Genomic DNA, 13,938 nt, shown 5'->3' with positions numbered 1-13,938 from the left:
CCTCCGTTCCTCCCGAGCGTGGTCAGAGCCAATCTTTGGGCGTCTCTGAGGTCGCGTGACTAAAAGACAAGCCCCGCCCCTCACAGCCGTCAAAACAATTACCTCGAGCGGCAGCCATGATGGATTTAAAGGGGCAGTACCGGCAAGGGCGGCAGCCAGACCGACAGATTGTGGGTAAGCCTTTGAGGGTTCCTTTGAGACTGAGGCTTGAGGTCCCCGCCACCTCTTATTCCCGCACTCCCGGACAGATAAACAAACCTCCTCCGGCCAACCGCACAAAACTCCAGACTCAAAAACTCCGCCCCCCGAGATTCTTCCCCGCCCCTCGGCGTCCAGACAGACAGACAGACGGTCTGCCCCGCCCCCTGCGCGACCGACTGACTCAGTGACCTCGGGATTGTTCGGGTGCCGGGTCCTCGTCAGTGACGCGGACCTCGGTTGTCAACCCGCACCGTACCTCCCTCCCCCACACCGATCTCCCTCTATCCCCACCCTGGGCCCCAGGGCAGGTCGACAGCCTGGGACATTCCTCAACCGCATTCCCAGGTCCAGGAGACCAACTCCCAGCCACGTTTCTCCGTGACCTCAGACGGTCAGCAGACCTCCCATTCTTCCCTGCATCATCAGGCATTTGGGAGGCACCCTAATTCTTCTCAGAGCTTGTTAGTAGGTGATCATCACAGAGACAAAGCTATGGAAGTGACTGGGCTAGGAGTGACCCTTTCCTAGACACGTCCCTTGCCGCAGGTCTCTGATTAAGTCTCTCACTACCTTCTTGGGAGAAGTAGCTCCCCAGGCCTGGGGTGGGAGGCTGGCTTGGGGAACAAGGAGAGACATTGGTCGTCTTTGAAGACCTGTAGGCAGAAGGAGGGAGGATGTTTGTCCTGGGTGCGGCTCTGTGCCAGGTCCTCTGGGTGGCTGTGAAGTGGTGAGAGAAGGGGTGGGAACACCGGACTTCTGGACTTTGGGCAGGGCAGATCCTTCTGAATCCCTAGCTACTGAGCAGAATTTCTTCCGGCCTAGGACCTGAGCGCCATAGCCAAGGGCTGTGCTCTGTACACAGGTAAGAGGACTTCAAAGATGAGAAACAAGGCCCTTTTGAGGAAGTGGGAAGACAGCCAGAGTCCTGGGGGGATGGAAAATATGGGTTGAAGGTTAGTGGGAAAAGAAGTGGGGCTGACCAGGTTTGGAGATGCTTGGTTTGGTTCTGTGGGTGACGCAGCATGAAGACCTTGAGCCTTCTGGGGCCCTCTCATCTGGGTCCCATGAGAAAGGCTCCTGTTATCTTTTTCCTCTCTCTTCCCCTGATTTAACTTGGAAAACTATTCCTTTCCTTTTTTTGAAACCACTGCATGATTTTCTGCATATCTCCTGTCTACTTTAATCCTATTCCCTTTGCAGATCTCCCATATACCCTCTGTGATCCCTATAGTGAGTCTCTCATCCCCTGTTTCCTTTTCTGAACCCAAGCTGTCTCTTAAACACCTTTTCTATTCTTTTCCTAAATCCTGAATCCCTCTGCTCCTTCTAAGCACCTTTGTTCTTTCTACAGTCTTTCTTCATTCAAATAAATTCCTCTACCTCTCACTTTGCCCACAACCTTAGCTTTGTGTTTAGTGTTGTAGGCTTCTTCTCTACAGGTCACTCTCTCTCTCTCTAACTAAGCCACAGGGTCACCCATACTCTTGTCCCTTCACTTGGATCCCTACCACCCTCTAAGCAAGGTGCTCAGCCCCTCTGTCTCATCTTTACCCCAGCTGAACTCTGTTGTTTCTCCCTAGCCTGGGCCAGGCCTGGCCAGGATGTCGGGCCTGGTGTTGGGGCAGCGAGATGAGCCTTCCGGGCACCGGCTTAGCCAAGAGGAGATCCTGGGGAGCACTCGGCTAGTGAGCCAAGGGCTGGAGGCCCTACACAGTGAACACCAGGCTGTGCTGCAGAGCCTGTCGCAGACCATTGAGTGTCTGCAGCAGGGAGGCCATGAGGAAGGACTGGTACATGAGAAGGCCCGGCAGCTGCGCCGTTCTATGGAAAACATTGAGCTGGGGATGAGTGAGGCCCAGGTAAGTGCACGGAGGTGGTGCCAAGTGGTCCGGGGTGGATAGAAGAGCAGTTGTGTGATTGGAGGTTTGGGGTCACTTGGGCTCATCTTGTCCTAGATGCTTGTATTCATTCATTCAGTAAATATGTGTTAAGTTCCTACTGTGTGCCAGGAACTCTTCTGGGCACTGGAGATACATCACTGAACACAACAGTAAAAATCTTTGACATCTTGGAGCTTGCATTCTAGCTGGGGGAGACATATAATACAGAAATAAGTAAATGATTCCATATGCCAGAGTGATAATTGCTAAGGATAAAAGGATTAAAATAAAGCAGGGAAGGGGACTAGAGGGTGTGGAGAGAGTACAATTTTAGATAGGGTAGTCAAAAAAGTCCTCACTGAAAAGGTGACATTTGAGCAAAGATTTGAAGGTGAGGGGATGAATCATGAAGTAAGTAGGTAAAGAGTGTCCTAAGCAGAGAGGACAGCAAGTGCAAAGGCCCTGAACTGGCCCGCCTGGTGAGTTCAGTGAATAGTGAGGGACCAGTGTGGCTGCAGTGGAGTGAATGAGAGGAAGCAAAGTAGAAAATGAAGTCTGAGGGGTAATGGGGTTGGGAGAAAGGGGGACAGATCATGTGGAACCTGTAGGCCATTATAAGGACTTTGCTTTTACTTTGAGGGAGATGGAAACTATTGGAATGTTTTGAGAAGAGGAGTGATATGGTCTAACTTGACATCATCTGGCTGCTGGGTTGAGAATAGATTCTACAGGAACAAGGGCAGAAACAGGGAGGCCAGTGAGGAGGCTATTGTAGTAATTCAGATGTAAACTGGTAGTAGCTTGGCCTAGGATGATAGCAGTGGATGTGGTGAGAAATCAGATTCAGGGTATATTTTGAAAGTAGAGCCATTGTACCCACCCCACCTCCCGGCTCCTTTGTGCCCCTGCCAGTCTGGCCAACTCCTTGTAGGCTTCCCCCCTGCCTATCCCTGAACATTCGCATCCAGAGTCTGGAGCTCAGGGGATGTGCCCCCACCTAGGTGATGCTGGCTCTAGCCAACCACCTGAGCACAGTGGAGTCGGAGAAACAGAAGCTGCGGGCTCAGGTACGCCGGCTCTGCCAGGAAAACCAGTGGCTCCGGGATGAGCTGGCAGGCACCCAGCAGCGGCTACAGCGCAGTGAACAGGCTGTGGCTCAGCTGGAGGAGGAAAAGAAGCACCTGGAATTCCTGGGGCAGCTGCGGCAATATGACGAAGATGGGCACACTGCGGTAAGCCTGCGCAGGCGAGGCTGACTGGGAGTGGGCAGCTGGGAATCACTATAAACGGGGGCAATCATCCTTCAGGGGCCAGCAGCTCTACCCAATGTGCCCCCACCTGGCAGAATTCCTTTTTCAGACCTGACACCAACTCCAGATGACAGCAAGGGGGGACGCAATATTCATTCATACAATCAACATTTAATTAAATGCCTACATGTGCCAGGCACTATGCATTTTGCTTCTCTTACAGTTAAAGGTTTGTGAGAGAGACAGACAAGCACTGAACAATTCCAATCCAGAATCCTAAGTGCTACAATTAGGGAAAACATAGCCCAGTTGAGCAAGACTCTCTTAAAATTTGCTCTTAAAATGTGTGAAATGGGCCAGCCCGTGGCTCACTCGGGAGAGTGCGGTGCTGATAACACCAAGGCCACGGGTTCGGTTCCTATATAGGGATGGCCGGTTCACTCACTGGCTGAGCGTGGTGCTGACAACACCAAGCCAAGGGTTAAGATCCCCTTACCAGTCATCTTTAAAAAAAAAAAAAAAAATGTGTGAAATGTAACCCTCACTCAACAGGCATTTATTTTATTTATTTATTTATTTATTTATTTTAAAGATGACCGGTAAGGGGATCTTAACCCTTGACTTGGTGTTGTCAGCACCATGCTCAGCCAGTGACCGAACCGGCCATCCCTATGTGGGATCCGAACCAGGGGCCTTGGTGTTATCAGCACCGCACTCTCCCGAGTGAGCCACGGGCCGGCCCTCAACAGGCATTTATGTGTCTCTGGGCCTTATGATGTACCAGAAGATGCGAGTAGTGGAGATGCAAGGAACTGTAAAAGAGGAGTCCTGCCTGCTGGAGTTTATAATATATCTGTAGGGAACAAGAACTACACATGAGAACATGTATGTGACAATGCAAAGCAGCAAGTGCTCAGTGCTGGATGAACGGTTCAGTCAGTGTGGGAGGAATTCCAAGGAGAGAGGGCTTTGAGGGCTGGATGGTCTGAGAAAGATTTACAAGGAGACAGAGTACAGGGATGGGTAGGATTTAGGTTGGATTTCTCATTTGAGAGGGTAAGGAGTTTGGATGGATTTTGAAGGATGATGAGGGAGAGGGAAGATCTTTCTAGACTGAAGGGGGGGGTGTTGTAGATAAGGCTCCAGGGCTGGAAAGCTCATCTGTCCCAAGGAAAATGAGGAGATAATTTGCACAGGACACATTGGTGAAGCCGAGTAGGAGGGTTGGAGGTGTTTGTATAAGGCTGCAGTTCCTGACAGGGAAAAGCAAATTTTCCCAGTGTGGAAGTAGGTTAGACAGTGAGGATTGGACACTAAGTCCACAGTGAGCAGTGGCAGATGATGGGCACAAGGCTGAGCCAAACACCCTGGGTACATGTCAATAAAATCAGACATACTCCTTCCCCTCAGGAGAGACAAGACAGACATATAATCAATGTAACCACCCAGGTATCAGTACAGGGCTATAATCATATAATTATAAGATTGAGGGGGAGAAAAAGGGAGGCTGAAGAATGAGGTGGTTAAGAAGGAACCTTACTAGACATGAAGGAAAGGGAAGTCACAAGATTTTGTCCAAAGCATCTCTGCTTTTACAAACAAGAGAGGCCTGAGCTTGGTTGGGCCAGATGCTGGTCTTCTCGGGGTCAGAGGCAGGAACAAGGGGTTTTTCCTAGGTTCCATCTGTCAGTGATTTCATAGTTTAGAGGGGCCCCTGAAGAGGCCACTGGGGATATCTTAGCCCTGACATGCTGCTTCTTTCCTTCCAGGAGGAGAAGGAAAGTGATGCCACCAAGGATTCCCTGGATGACCTCTTTCCCAATGAGGAGGAAGAGGACTCCAGCAATGGCTGTGAGTCTGGCTCTGGAGTTGGAGGGCAAAGAGGGGCAGTAGGAGGCTGGTCCCAGCCGTGGCCCACCCTGTACACAGGATGCTCACCATCCAGAAATCAAATTCTCCATTTCCTCTGCCCCAGCCTTAGTCTCGCCCTCACAATCCTCAGCCTCCCCCTTAATCATCAATATTTATTAAACACCTAATATATGCTGGCCACTGTATTAGACACCAGGAATACCAAGACAAAAAAGACACAGAGGTCTGGTTGGTTAGCTCAGTTGGTTAGAGTGTGGTGCTGATAACACCAACATCCAGAGATCCCTGTACCAGCCAACTACCGGAAAAAAAAAAAAAAAATGACACATGGAGTTCACAGTCTAGTGGAAGAATGACCCTGAGATGGGAAGAGCATGAGTTCCTTAAGGGAAAGAACCAGGTCTTTCTTATCTTTGTATTCCTGGGACAGCCCTTGGCTCATGCTTATTGAGTAACTGTTTGTTGAATTAATGAATTCAACTGGGTGAGCAGATGGGATTGTGATGGGCACGGGGCAAGGAGTGGGTAAAAGAACAGCAGTTGAAGCAGGTCTCAATTGAGAGCTTGGTGGGGGGCAGGCACAGGTATGGAAAAAGATGTGGAGGAACAGTGGGGAGGGCAGATAGCGAAGGGGAGAGGAAGAGTCCTCTGAGAAAGTCTCCTGTTCATTTTCTGGGATGGTTTAGTGTCCCGTGGCCAGGGTGCTGTAGCAGCCCAGCAGGGTGGATATGAGATCCCAGCAAGGTTGCGGACACTGCACAACTTGGTGATCCAGTACGCAGCTCAGGGGCGCTATGAAGTGGCCGTGCCACTCTGCAAGCAGGCACTAGAGGACCTGGAACGCACTTCTGGCCGCGGCCACCCTGACGTCGCCACCATGCTCAACATCCTTGCTTTGGTATATCGGTGAGTACTGCCCTTCTCCATAACCCAGAATCTCTCCACCCCCATTCCACCCTGGGTCCTCCTTTGGCTCCCATTCTTCTTCTCCACGAATTTCCTCTCCTCCCTGCTGGGCTTCCGAGATATACGCCACTAGGGTGTTTTCTCATGTACCAGAACTCTCACTTTTTCCATACCTGAGCCCTTGATCTCAGAGGATACTCATCTCTCAGGCCCCTTGCTTCTCTAGTCTTTCTTTTGGGGAGGGTCTCTTTCTCTCTCTCTGATTCTGTCTCTTGCTTCCTATGAGTTGGCCTCCTCTTGGGATAGCAATGCTCTGTATCGTGGTATGAATGTGTCACTGAAGCCCTCTCACTGTCCACACCAGGCTTTCTGTCTCCTCATAGAGGTCCCCAATCCTTAAATGTAGCTCAGTTTGGGAAGGAGGAAAAGAAATGGATTAGGGGCAGAGTTCAGGGTAACCCCTATCACTTTTGTCCTCTTCTAGGGACCAGAATAAGTATAAGGAAGCTGCCAACCTGCTAAATGATGCCCTCAGCATCCGGGAGAGCACCCTGGGCCGGGACCATCCTGCTGTCAGTATTCTCTGCCCTCCCCTGCACCCACACCCTCCATTGCTTTTTTGGCATCCCTTAGCTTATCCATCTGCTGCCCTCAATCCATTCACTAGGTGTGCTTAGGAAGGAGGCATGAAAATTCCTTTTTTCCAGGCACTGTCCAGTGATCCTGGTGGTTCTCAATTCTCTCAGACTCAGTGACTCCTTTTTATAATGAATATTTTCCTGGGATTTATTATTTTTTTTGTCCTTTTTGAGACCAGCCACACCGCGCTCAGCCAGTGAGCGCACTGCACCGGCCATCCCTATATAGGATCCGAACCCACGGCGGGAGCACTGCTGCGCTCCCAGCGCCGCACTCTCCCGAGTGCACCACAGGCTCGGCCCCTTTTCCTGGGATTTAAGTAATAGATTATGTATCCTACCTACACATATGATTTCCAAAAAATCAATATGATTCCCTAATTACTATGAAAGAGAAACATGTTAAGTATATTTATAATAACATAATAGATACAATATAGTATATCATAATATAAAAATACAGTACAATATTAGCTGTATTGAGTAACAGCTATGCTAGAAGGCATAACAAAATAGGGCTGGCCAGTTAGCTCACTTGGTTAGAGCTTGCTAACACCAAGGTCAAGGGTTCAGATCCCCATACTGGCCAGCTGCCAAAAAAAAAGAAGGAAGACCAGTAAGCTATTTCATATAAAAGTAGTAGAAAAATGGAAGATCAAAAGTATGGGTGGAGGGCCGGCCCGGTGGCGCACTCGGTGGAGTGCGGCACTTGGGAGTGTGGCGGCGCTCCCGCCGAGGGTTTGGATCCCATATAGAGACCTGTCTGCTCACTGGTTGAGCGCGGTGCGGGTGCGACACCGAGGGTTGCGATCCCGTTGCCGGTCCCGGTACAGGCGCGACACCGAGGGTTGCGATCCCGTTACCGGTCACAAGAAAAGACAAAAAAGGAAAAAAAAAAAAAAGTATGGGTGGATACTTGATTAAAATGCAGTGTTATAATAAGTAATCACAGGCCAGATTTATTTGTATACGATACAAGAAAGAAAGAACCTTAAGTAGGGATAGCATGCCAAGGCAAATGATAGATTGTCAGAGTGGAAAAAATGACAAATAAGATATTTTTTGAAAATGAGCTTTCTGTGTGAAAATAATTCCCTATAGTATGACATGCAATAGGAAGGGATGATTATCTCAGAAAACATAACTCCTATCTTGATATCCCACCACATGTCAAAGCTTACATTCAGTGTTTGAATGTCTATCAGGACATTCAAAAGTTGGCAGAGCTGTCCTACACATGCAGAACATCTACAGAGTGCTTGTCTCCCCAAAGGTAATAGTGCCCCCAATCTTTATGGCAACCAAAAAACACCTTCAGAGATTTCTAAAAATCCCCCTAGAGGGCGATACCACCCCATAGAGCCTCAGAGCCGTCCTATTCAGCAATTTCCCCTCCCCAGCCTCTGGCTAGGGTGGTAGAGTTCCTGCTACTTGGAGTTGTGTTTATGGGGCCCTGCTGTGTGCTGGCGGGACCTTGGATTCTCATAGATTCTTTGCAGCACCAGTGTCTGATGGAGACAGGTCTCTCTTTGTAGGTGGCTGCCACACTCAACAATCTGGCTGTGCTCTATGGCAAAAGGGGCAAATACAAGGAGGCAGAGCCACTGTGCCAGCGGGCACTGGAGATTCGAGAAAAGGTATCCATGTCCTCTCTCCATTCTTCCCTTGTCGCTGAGACCCCTTCTCCATGTCTCTCCTCTGGTCTACCTGTCTCCCTCACTTTTTTTTTCTCTCATCCCTCCTAATTCTGCCTTGTTCTCTCTTACATTATTCTCTTCCCTCTGTTCTCCACAAGTTCATGCTTCTATATATGCGCACACACATAATCATAGCTATTTATCTGTTCCTTTGCTCCTTTTCAGGTCCTGGGCACTGAACACCCAGATGTGGCAAAGCAGCTGAACAACCTGGCCCTGTTGTGCCAAAACCAGGGCAAGTATGAGGCTGTGGAACGTTATTACCAGCGAGCGCTGGCCATCTATGAGAGGCAGCTGGGGCCAGACAACCCTAATGTAGCCCGGACCAAGAATAATCTGGTAAGGGAGGAAGGGACAAGGTGGGCGGAAGAAGGGGAAAGGAAAGGCCACCTGGGCCCTGGAATCAGGAAACTTTGTAATCCGGTACACTACTCTCATCAACTTTGTGCCCATCTCTGGGGCTGCCTTTGGACATGAGGGATCCACTTCATTTCTGTGGCAAAAGTTCCATTCCATAGCCTCTTGTAAGTGGGTTGGGAATACCCTTGGCCCTCAGATAGAAAAGGTGGTGTGAGGAGGATCTCTGGGGAAAGTCAGAGAGATACCAAGAAGTGGAATTCCGTGAGCTTGGCAGAGACCTTGTCTCCCTCCATCTCTTGCTCCTGTGTTTTTGCCTTCCTGCCTCCCAGGCTTCCTGTTACCTGAAACAGGGCAAATATGCTGAGGCTGAGATGCTATACAAAGAGATCCTGACCCGTGCCCATGTGCAGGAGTTTGGGTCTGTGGATGGTGAGTGGGGAGGGTTTGGAGAGGGGGCTGCAGAGAGAAATAATGAATAGCAAAGGTGGGGGGTTAGGCTACAGTGGTTCCCAGGGGGAGCCAGACCCCTTTAGTCTAGCCCTGTTAGCCTCTGGGTCCTGGCTTCCCCAGCTCCATTTTCTAACCTCCCCACCCCACCCCATGTATCACCCCCAGATGACCACAAGCCCATCTGGATGCATGCAGAGGAGCGGGAGGAAATGAGCAAAGTGAGTGCGGGGGCTCAGCCTGGGGAGCCCCACGCTGCGAGGCCTCTGACTCCTTGCATTAGCCTGGCCCACCCCAGCACTAGCTCCAGATGCATGGTGCTTTCCCCACCCCAGCCTGCACCCTAGCCCCATGCCAGCTTGTACCCTAGCATCTCTGTACTCTCATCTCTGGCTCCTTGTCCCCTTCCCCTCTATCCTGCAGAGCCGGCACCGTGAGGGCAGCACACCCTATGCTGAGTATGGAGGCTGGTACAAGGCCTGCAAAGTGAGCAGGTGAGCTGCCAGTGAAAGGCTAGTTTGGCCCCCAATATCCTCCATCCAAGCCCTAATCCAAGCCTCCTAGACCTTTTTCCTTCTACCCTTTGACTGTCCCTCAGCCTTAGCTCTCCTCTCCCTCTCTCCTGTTTCCTTTTCTGAACCCATTCTTTCTTCTGTCCCTGGCCTCACTCTCCATAGCCCCACAGTGAACACTACTCTGCGAAACCTAGGAGCTCTGTACAGGCGCCAGGGAAAGCTGGAGGCAGCTGAGACCCTGGAAGAATGTGCTCTGCGTTCCCGGAAACAGGTCAGAGACCCGCGGGGGAAGGAGGTCCAAGAAGGAAGGGCCCTGGGGATGAGGGACTGCTAAGGCTTCTTGTGAGTCTCCTAAGAGGATAGGCTGATGAGGCGGACAAGAAGGAGAGGCAATCTCATGGTCGTGGTTGTTTTTAAGTGTGCTGTTATCCCCTACCTGCCCTTTGTGGTCAGGACTCCAGGTTCAAGACTCCCTTCACTGAATGGGGATTTAAAGGGGAAATCCTGCCCTTTCACAAGGAAGGGCATGGGTGGTGTGGGTGAGGAGGGTGATGCTGAGGAGAGCCCTAAGTCAGAGTTTCTCAAATTGTGGGTCTCAACTCATTAGTAGGTCTTGAAATCAATTCAGTGTGGGTCATGGCTAAAAATATGTAAATATATATGTATCTCTATATAGGAATGCATTGCAAATAGAAAAGGTGAGTATTGTTTCAGTGGGTGTGTACTGAGACATCACAAGGAAAAATGTTTTCCTTGCAGTGCTGATGGTAAAAAAATGTTTGAAAGTCCCACCCTCAGGAGTTAAGGAATAGGAAGTCCCAGCTCATTCCCTTTCCTTTTCAGGGCACCGACCCTATCAGCCAGACGAAGGTGGCAGAGCTGCTTGGGGAGGGTGACAGTAGAAGGACCTCCCAGGAGGGCCCTGGGGATAGTGTGAAATTTGAAGGAGGTGAAGATGTTTCTGTGGCTGTGGAGTGGTCAGGGGTAAGTATGATCATGCCCCTTGGTCTCTCCTGCCCACTCTTGCTGGTGGTGGTGAGAGGCTCTGAGCCTGCCTGTCTCCAGGCTCATGTAGGGTGTGAGGCCATGTCGTCCCCATTCGAATTAGCCCATCTCTTCAGAGGTATCTCTAGTAGCCAGCTTTTGACAGGGCTCTTGTTTTCAATCACTGGGCTTTGGGGGTGGGGGATGTGTGCAGAATAAATGGCAGGAGTAGATTCAAAAGCCAGTCCATGTGAGATCCCCTTAGCTTCCATTGCCAATCCCTCTCTACCAGGATGGCAGTGGGACCCTGCAGAGGAGTGGCTCTCTGGGCAAGATCCGGGATGTGCTTCGTAGAAGCAGCGAACTCCTGGTGAGGAAGCTCCAGGGGACCGAGCCTCGGCCCTCCAGGTACATGATGAGGTTGAGATATGGCAAAGCAGACAAGTAAGTCCTTGCCTAATACTCATCTTGGCCCCTAATCTTTGGAGAGAAACACGGAGGTCAATAAGGTGGTCATGGAGAGAGAGTTTGGACCAAATGGGTGTCCTGGTGGGGGGATGAAGGTACTTGAGGAGATGCTGGTTCCTGGTGCAGGTAAGAGTGGGGTGGGGGGGAATGGTGGGAAGGCAGCAATTTGATTTTGTATGGCCAAGGGGCCCACAGCTTTAAGTGTCCACTCAAGAGGAAGAGAGGCTTCAATTCTTCCTTTTTCCATTGTAGCAGCAACATGAAGCGGGCGGCCTCCTTGAACTATCTGAACCAACCAAGTGCAGCACCCCTCCAGGTGAAACCAGTGCTTGTGAGCGTATTGGTGGGTGGGTGGGAAAGAAAGGACAGCCAGCAAGCAAGCCTGGTGGGAGTTAGGGAAGAGGGGGAGAGTCATCTGGGTCAAAGAGGAGCCAGGCAATTGGAGTCATTAAGGAATTAGACAGGCAGCTTGTTGAGGGTGGTGACCACCAAAGGACAGTTTCAAGCTGGACATAGTACCAAATAAGTTAATCAGGAGGTAAGTAGGAACTGATATTCTCCAAACTGGTACTTTGGAATTATGAATAATTCAAGAATGATTTGGGAAAACTTAGTGTTCTTCCTCCTGCAGACATCATACTCCTCACCTTGGGGACTTACTAGTAGATGAGAAGGGAAAAACAAAAAAAGCATTATATAATCTTTATTAGAGAAAATGAATGTTTTTATGGCAAATGACCACTGTATCAACACATTCAAAGTATATGCCAGTATTCATGTGGCTCTTCCAGGGAGTTTCTCCACCATATTATGGCGTTCTGGAAAATGCTAGCAGAGACTAAACAAAGCCCCAGAGCTTGGGGCTGACGTTATAGGCTTGATCCTAGGTCCAGACATAGATTGCAGCCATGAGATGGATGTACTCCAGGAGACAGTCTTTGGGAGGCTGAGGTCCTGGGCTGATGGGGTGGTGCTATCTGTTTCAGGTCTCCCGAGGCCTCAGTGCCAGCACCATGGACCTCTCTTCAAGCAGCAGCTGACATTCAACCCACCCCCCAGGTCTGCTGGGTCCCCCCACAGCCCTCACAGCATTCCCCATTGCTCCTGGCTCTTCCCCATCCCAAGGTGGGACAGGGAAGGGGGAGCAGTTTAACCAGAAGATTGCTGCTGCCCTTAGGGTCTCGGCTCCCTCCTCAGGAATCCCCCTTAGGAAGGCCCCTCAGGACACCCTCTGCCCACCCTGTGGCCCTCCAGAGTAGCTAGTTCTGAGGCCCCGTGGTGGTTAGGAAGCAGGTATGCACCTCAGATAGGCAGCCTGCTGTTGGTTTTTCTGTTAGAGGGGTTGGGGCTGGCCAGCCAAGCCACCTAGCCCTGACCTCTCTTGTTCCCTCCCCTCTGCTGCCTCACTTCAGGTCCATGTATTTCATTTTTCTTAAATAAAAGAATCAGGTAACCTTTCTGCTACTTGAGTCCTGATTGGAGGGAATAGGAAGCAAGGGTTGTGTTGGGGCCCTTCATAGAAGGGCAAGGGGCCGTGATGGATGGAGCAACAGAAGGAGTGTTGATTCTTGGCTCTCTCCTCTCTTCCTCCCCTTATTTGTATCCTCTCCAGCAAGGCCTGTAGGAAGGCATCTGGGGGATGGGGAAGGAGGCCCACAACCCAAGGAGAAGGTGCTATGGACGGGGTTGTCTGGGACATGTGGTGGCCATGTGGCAGGACCCTGGAGTCCTGGCGCCACTTCTCCTCCCTGTGAGGCCCTCTGTGGCTGCGCCTCCTCCTCCTCCCAGCTGCTTGGGGGAAGGGAGGTCTAAGCAGGCCTGGGGGGCCCTCAGAGCCAGAGGGGGGACAAGGCACTATCCATCCCCTCTCGGCATATCCTGGAGGCCTAAGCAGCAGCTGGGGCCCATCTTCTAAAGCTTGACTCCTCCTGACCCGCCTCCTACACCCCTTGCTGCTTTCACAACAAAGCAAGAATGTGGGGGTGGTGGCGCTGGAGGTGGGGGGTGCCTGAAACAAGGGCTGTGCTGGGCCTCCCCACAGCTGGAGACTTGGCCATGTCCCGACACAGCCCAGACTGCCTGGAGATGGACTTCGGATGAATTTGTCAGTTTAACGGCCTTCAGCCTGGTTTTCAGAGCCCAGTATGTCTCTACCTTTGGGTTCAGATTGGTCCAGAGCCAAGCCAGACCCCAGCCATGCATTCGTCCCCCCTTTCTCCAGGCTACATCTATCCTGGGGCCTCACATTATCTCCAGGTTACCCTGCTTGGGGACAGCAAGGACACCCTACTATTCTAGGTCTCCTTCAGGATTTTGGATTGCTGAACAGTGGGGGAGGGGGGCACCTTTCCTCCTCCCACCTGGAGAATTCTGGGGGAACTGTTGGTGGGAGCCTCCAAGTAGGCCCAGATTGACCATTCTCCTCAGGGACCATGGAATCACAAAAGTCACCTTGCTTCCCCTGGATCCCGGCGGACTAGGCAGTGGGCACAATGTACACTTCCTTTCCTCGCTCAGGTCCCCCGCACTCCCCAGAGCTTTCCTCGTCTCCCATCTCTCTAGACCCCTCCCCCAACTGAGAGCTCCTCCCCACCACAGCGGGGAGTGGGCGTCATGAGGCGGGGCTTGGCGGCGGCGGCGGCGGCGCGCGAGGACTTGGAGGTACCGTGCGCGCGCGGCTCCAGCTCCGGACGCCTCGGGCTCGGGCTCCGGCTGCGGCT

General features: G+C 51.3%; 1 protein-coding gene across 1 annotated transcript; it reads left to right on the top strand.

Annotated features, from left to right (window-relative positions):
• The first annotated feature begins 91 nt into the window (after window positions 1–91).
• KLC4 (kinesin light chain 4) lies at window positions 92–12,677 on the top strand. Its single transcript, XM_008566796.1, has 16 exons — window positions 92–174; window positions 1,782–2,060; window positions 3,083–3,313; window positions 5,101–5,182; window positions 5,890–6,109; window positions 6,594–6,681; window positions 8,283–8,384; window positions 8,610–8,783; window positions 9,134–9,233; window positions 9,420–9,472; window positions 9,675–9,745; window positions 9,929–10,037; window positions 10,610–10,750; window positions 11,043–11,158; window positions 11,471–11,534; window positions 12,205–12,677. The coding sequence occupies exons 2-16, from the start codon at window positions 1,803–1,805 to the stop codon at window positions 12,256–12,258; spliced, it is 1,863 nt and encodes a 620-aa protein (XP_008565018.1). The 5' UTR covers window positions 92–174; window positions 1,782–1,802; the 3' UTR covers window positions 12,259–12,677.
• Window positions 12,678–13,938: the final 1,261 nt, after the last annotated feature.

This window comes from Galeopterus variegatus, unplaced genomic scaffold (assembly GCF_000696425.1).
Source record: "Galeopterus variegatus unplaced genomic scaffold, G_variegatus-3.0.2 Scaffold269, whole genome shotgun sequence".
NCBI lineage: Eukaryota > Metazoa > Chordata > Mammalia > Dermoptera > Cynocephalidae > Galeopterus > Galeopterus variegatus.
The sequence above is the reverse complement of the archived record's forward strand: the minus strand, read 5'-3'. Positions and strand labels throughout refer to the sequence as shown.

Bases quoted from the DNA above. Each gene is read 5' to 3' on its own strand.
- KLC4 (XM_008566796.1), top strand. From the start codon at position 1,803: ATGTCGGGCCTGGTGTTGGGGCAGCGAGATGAGCCTTCCGGGCACCGG. The intron at 9,234-9,419 runs GTGAGTGGGGAG...TATCACCCCCAG, and splicing joins GGAGTTTGGGTCTGTGGATG to ATGACCACAAGCCCATCTGG. The intron at 10,751-11,042 runs GTAAGTATGATC...CCTCTCTACCAG, and splicing joins TGGCTGTGGAGTGGTCAGGG to GATGGCAGTGGGACCCTGCA.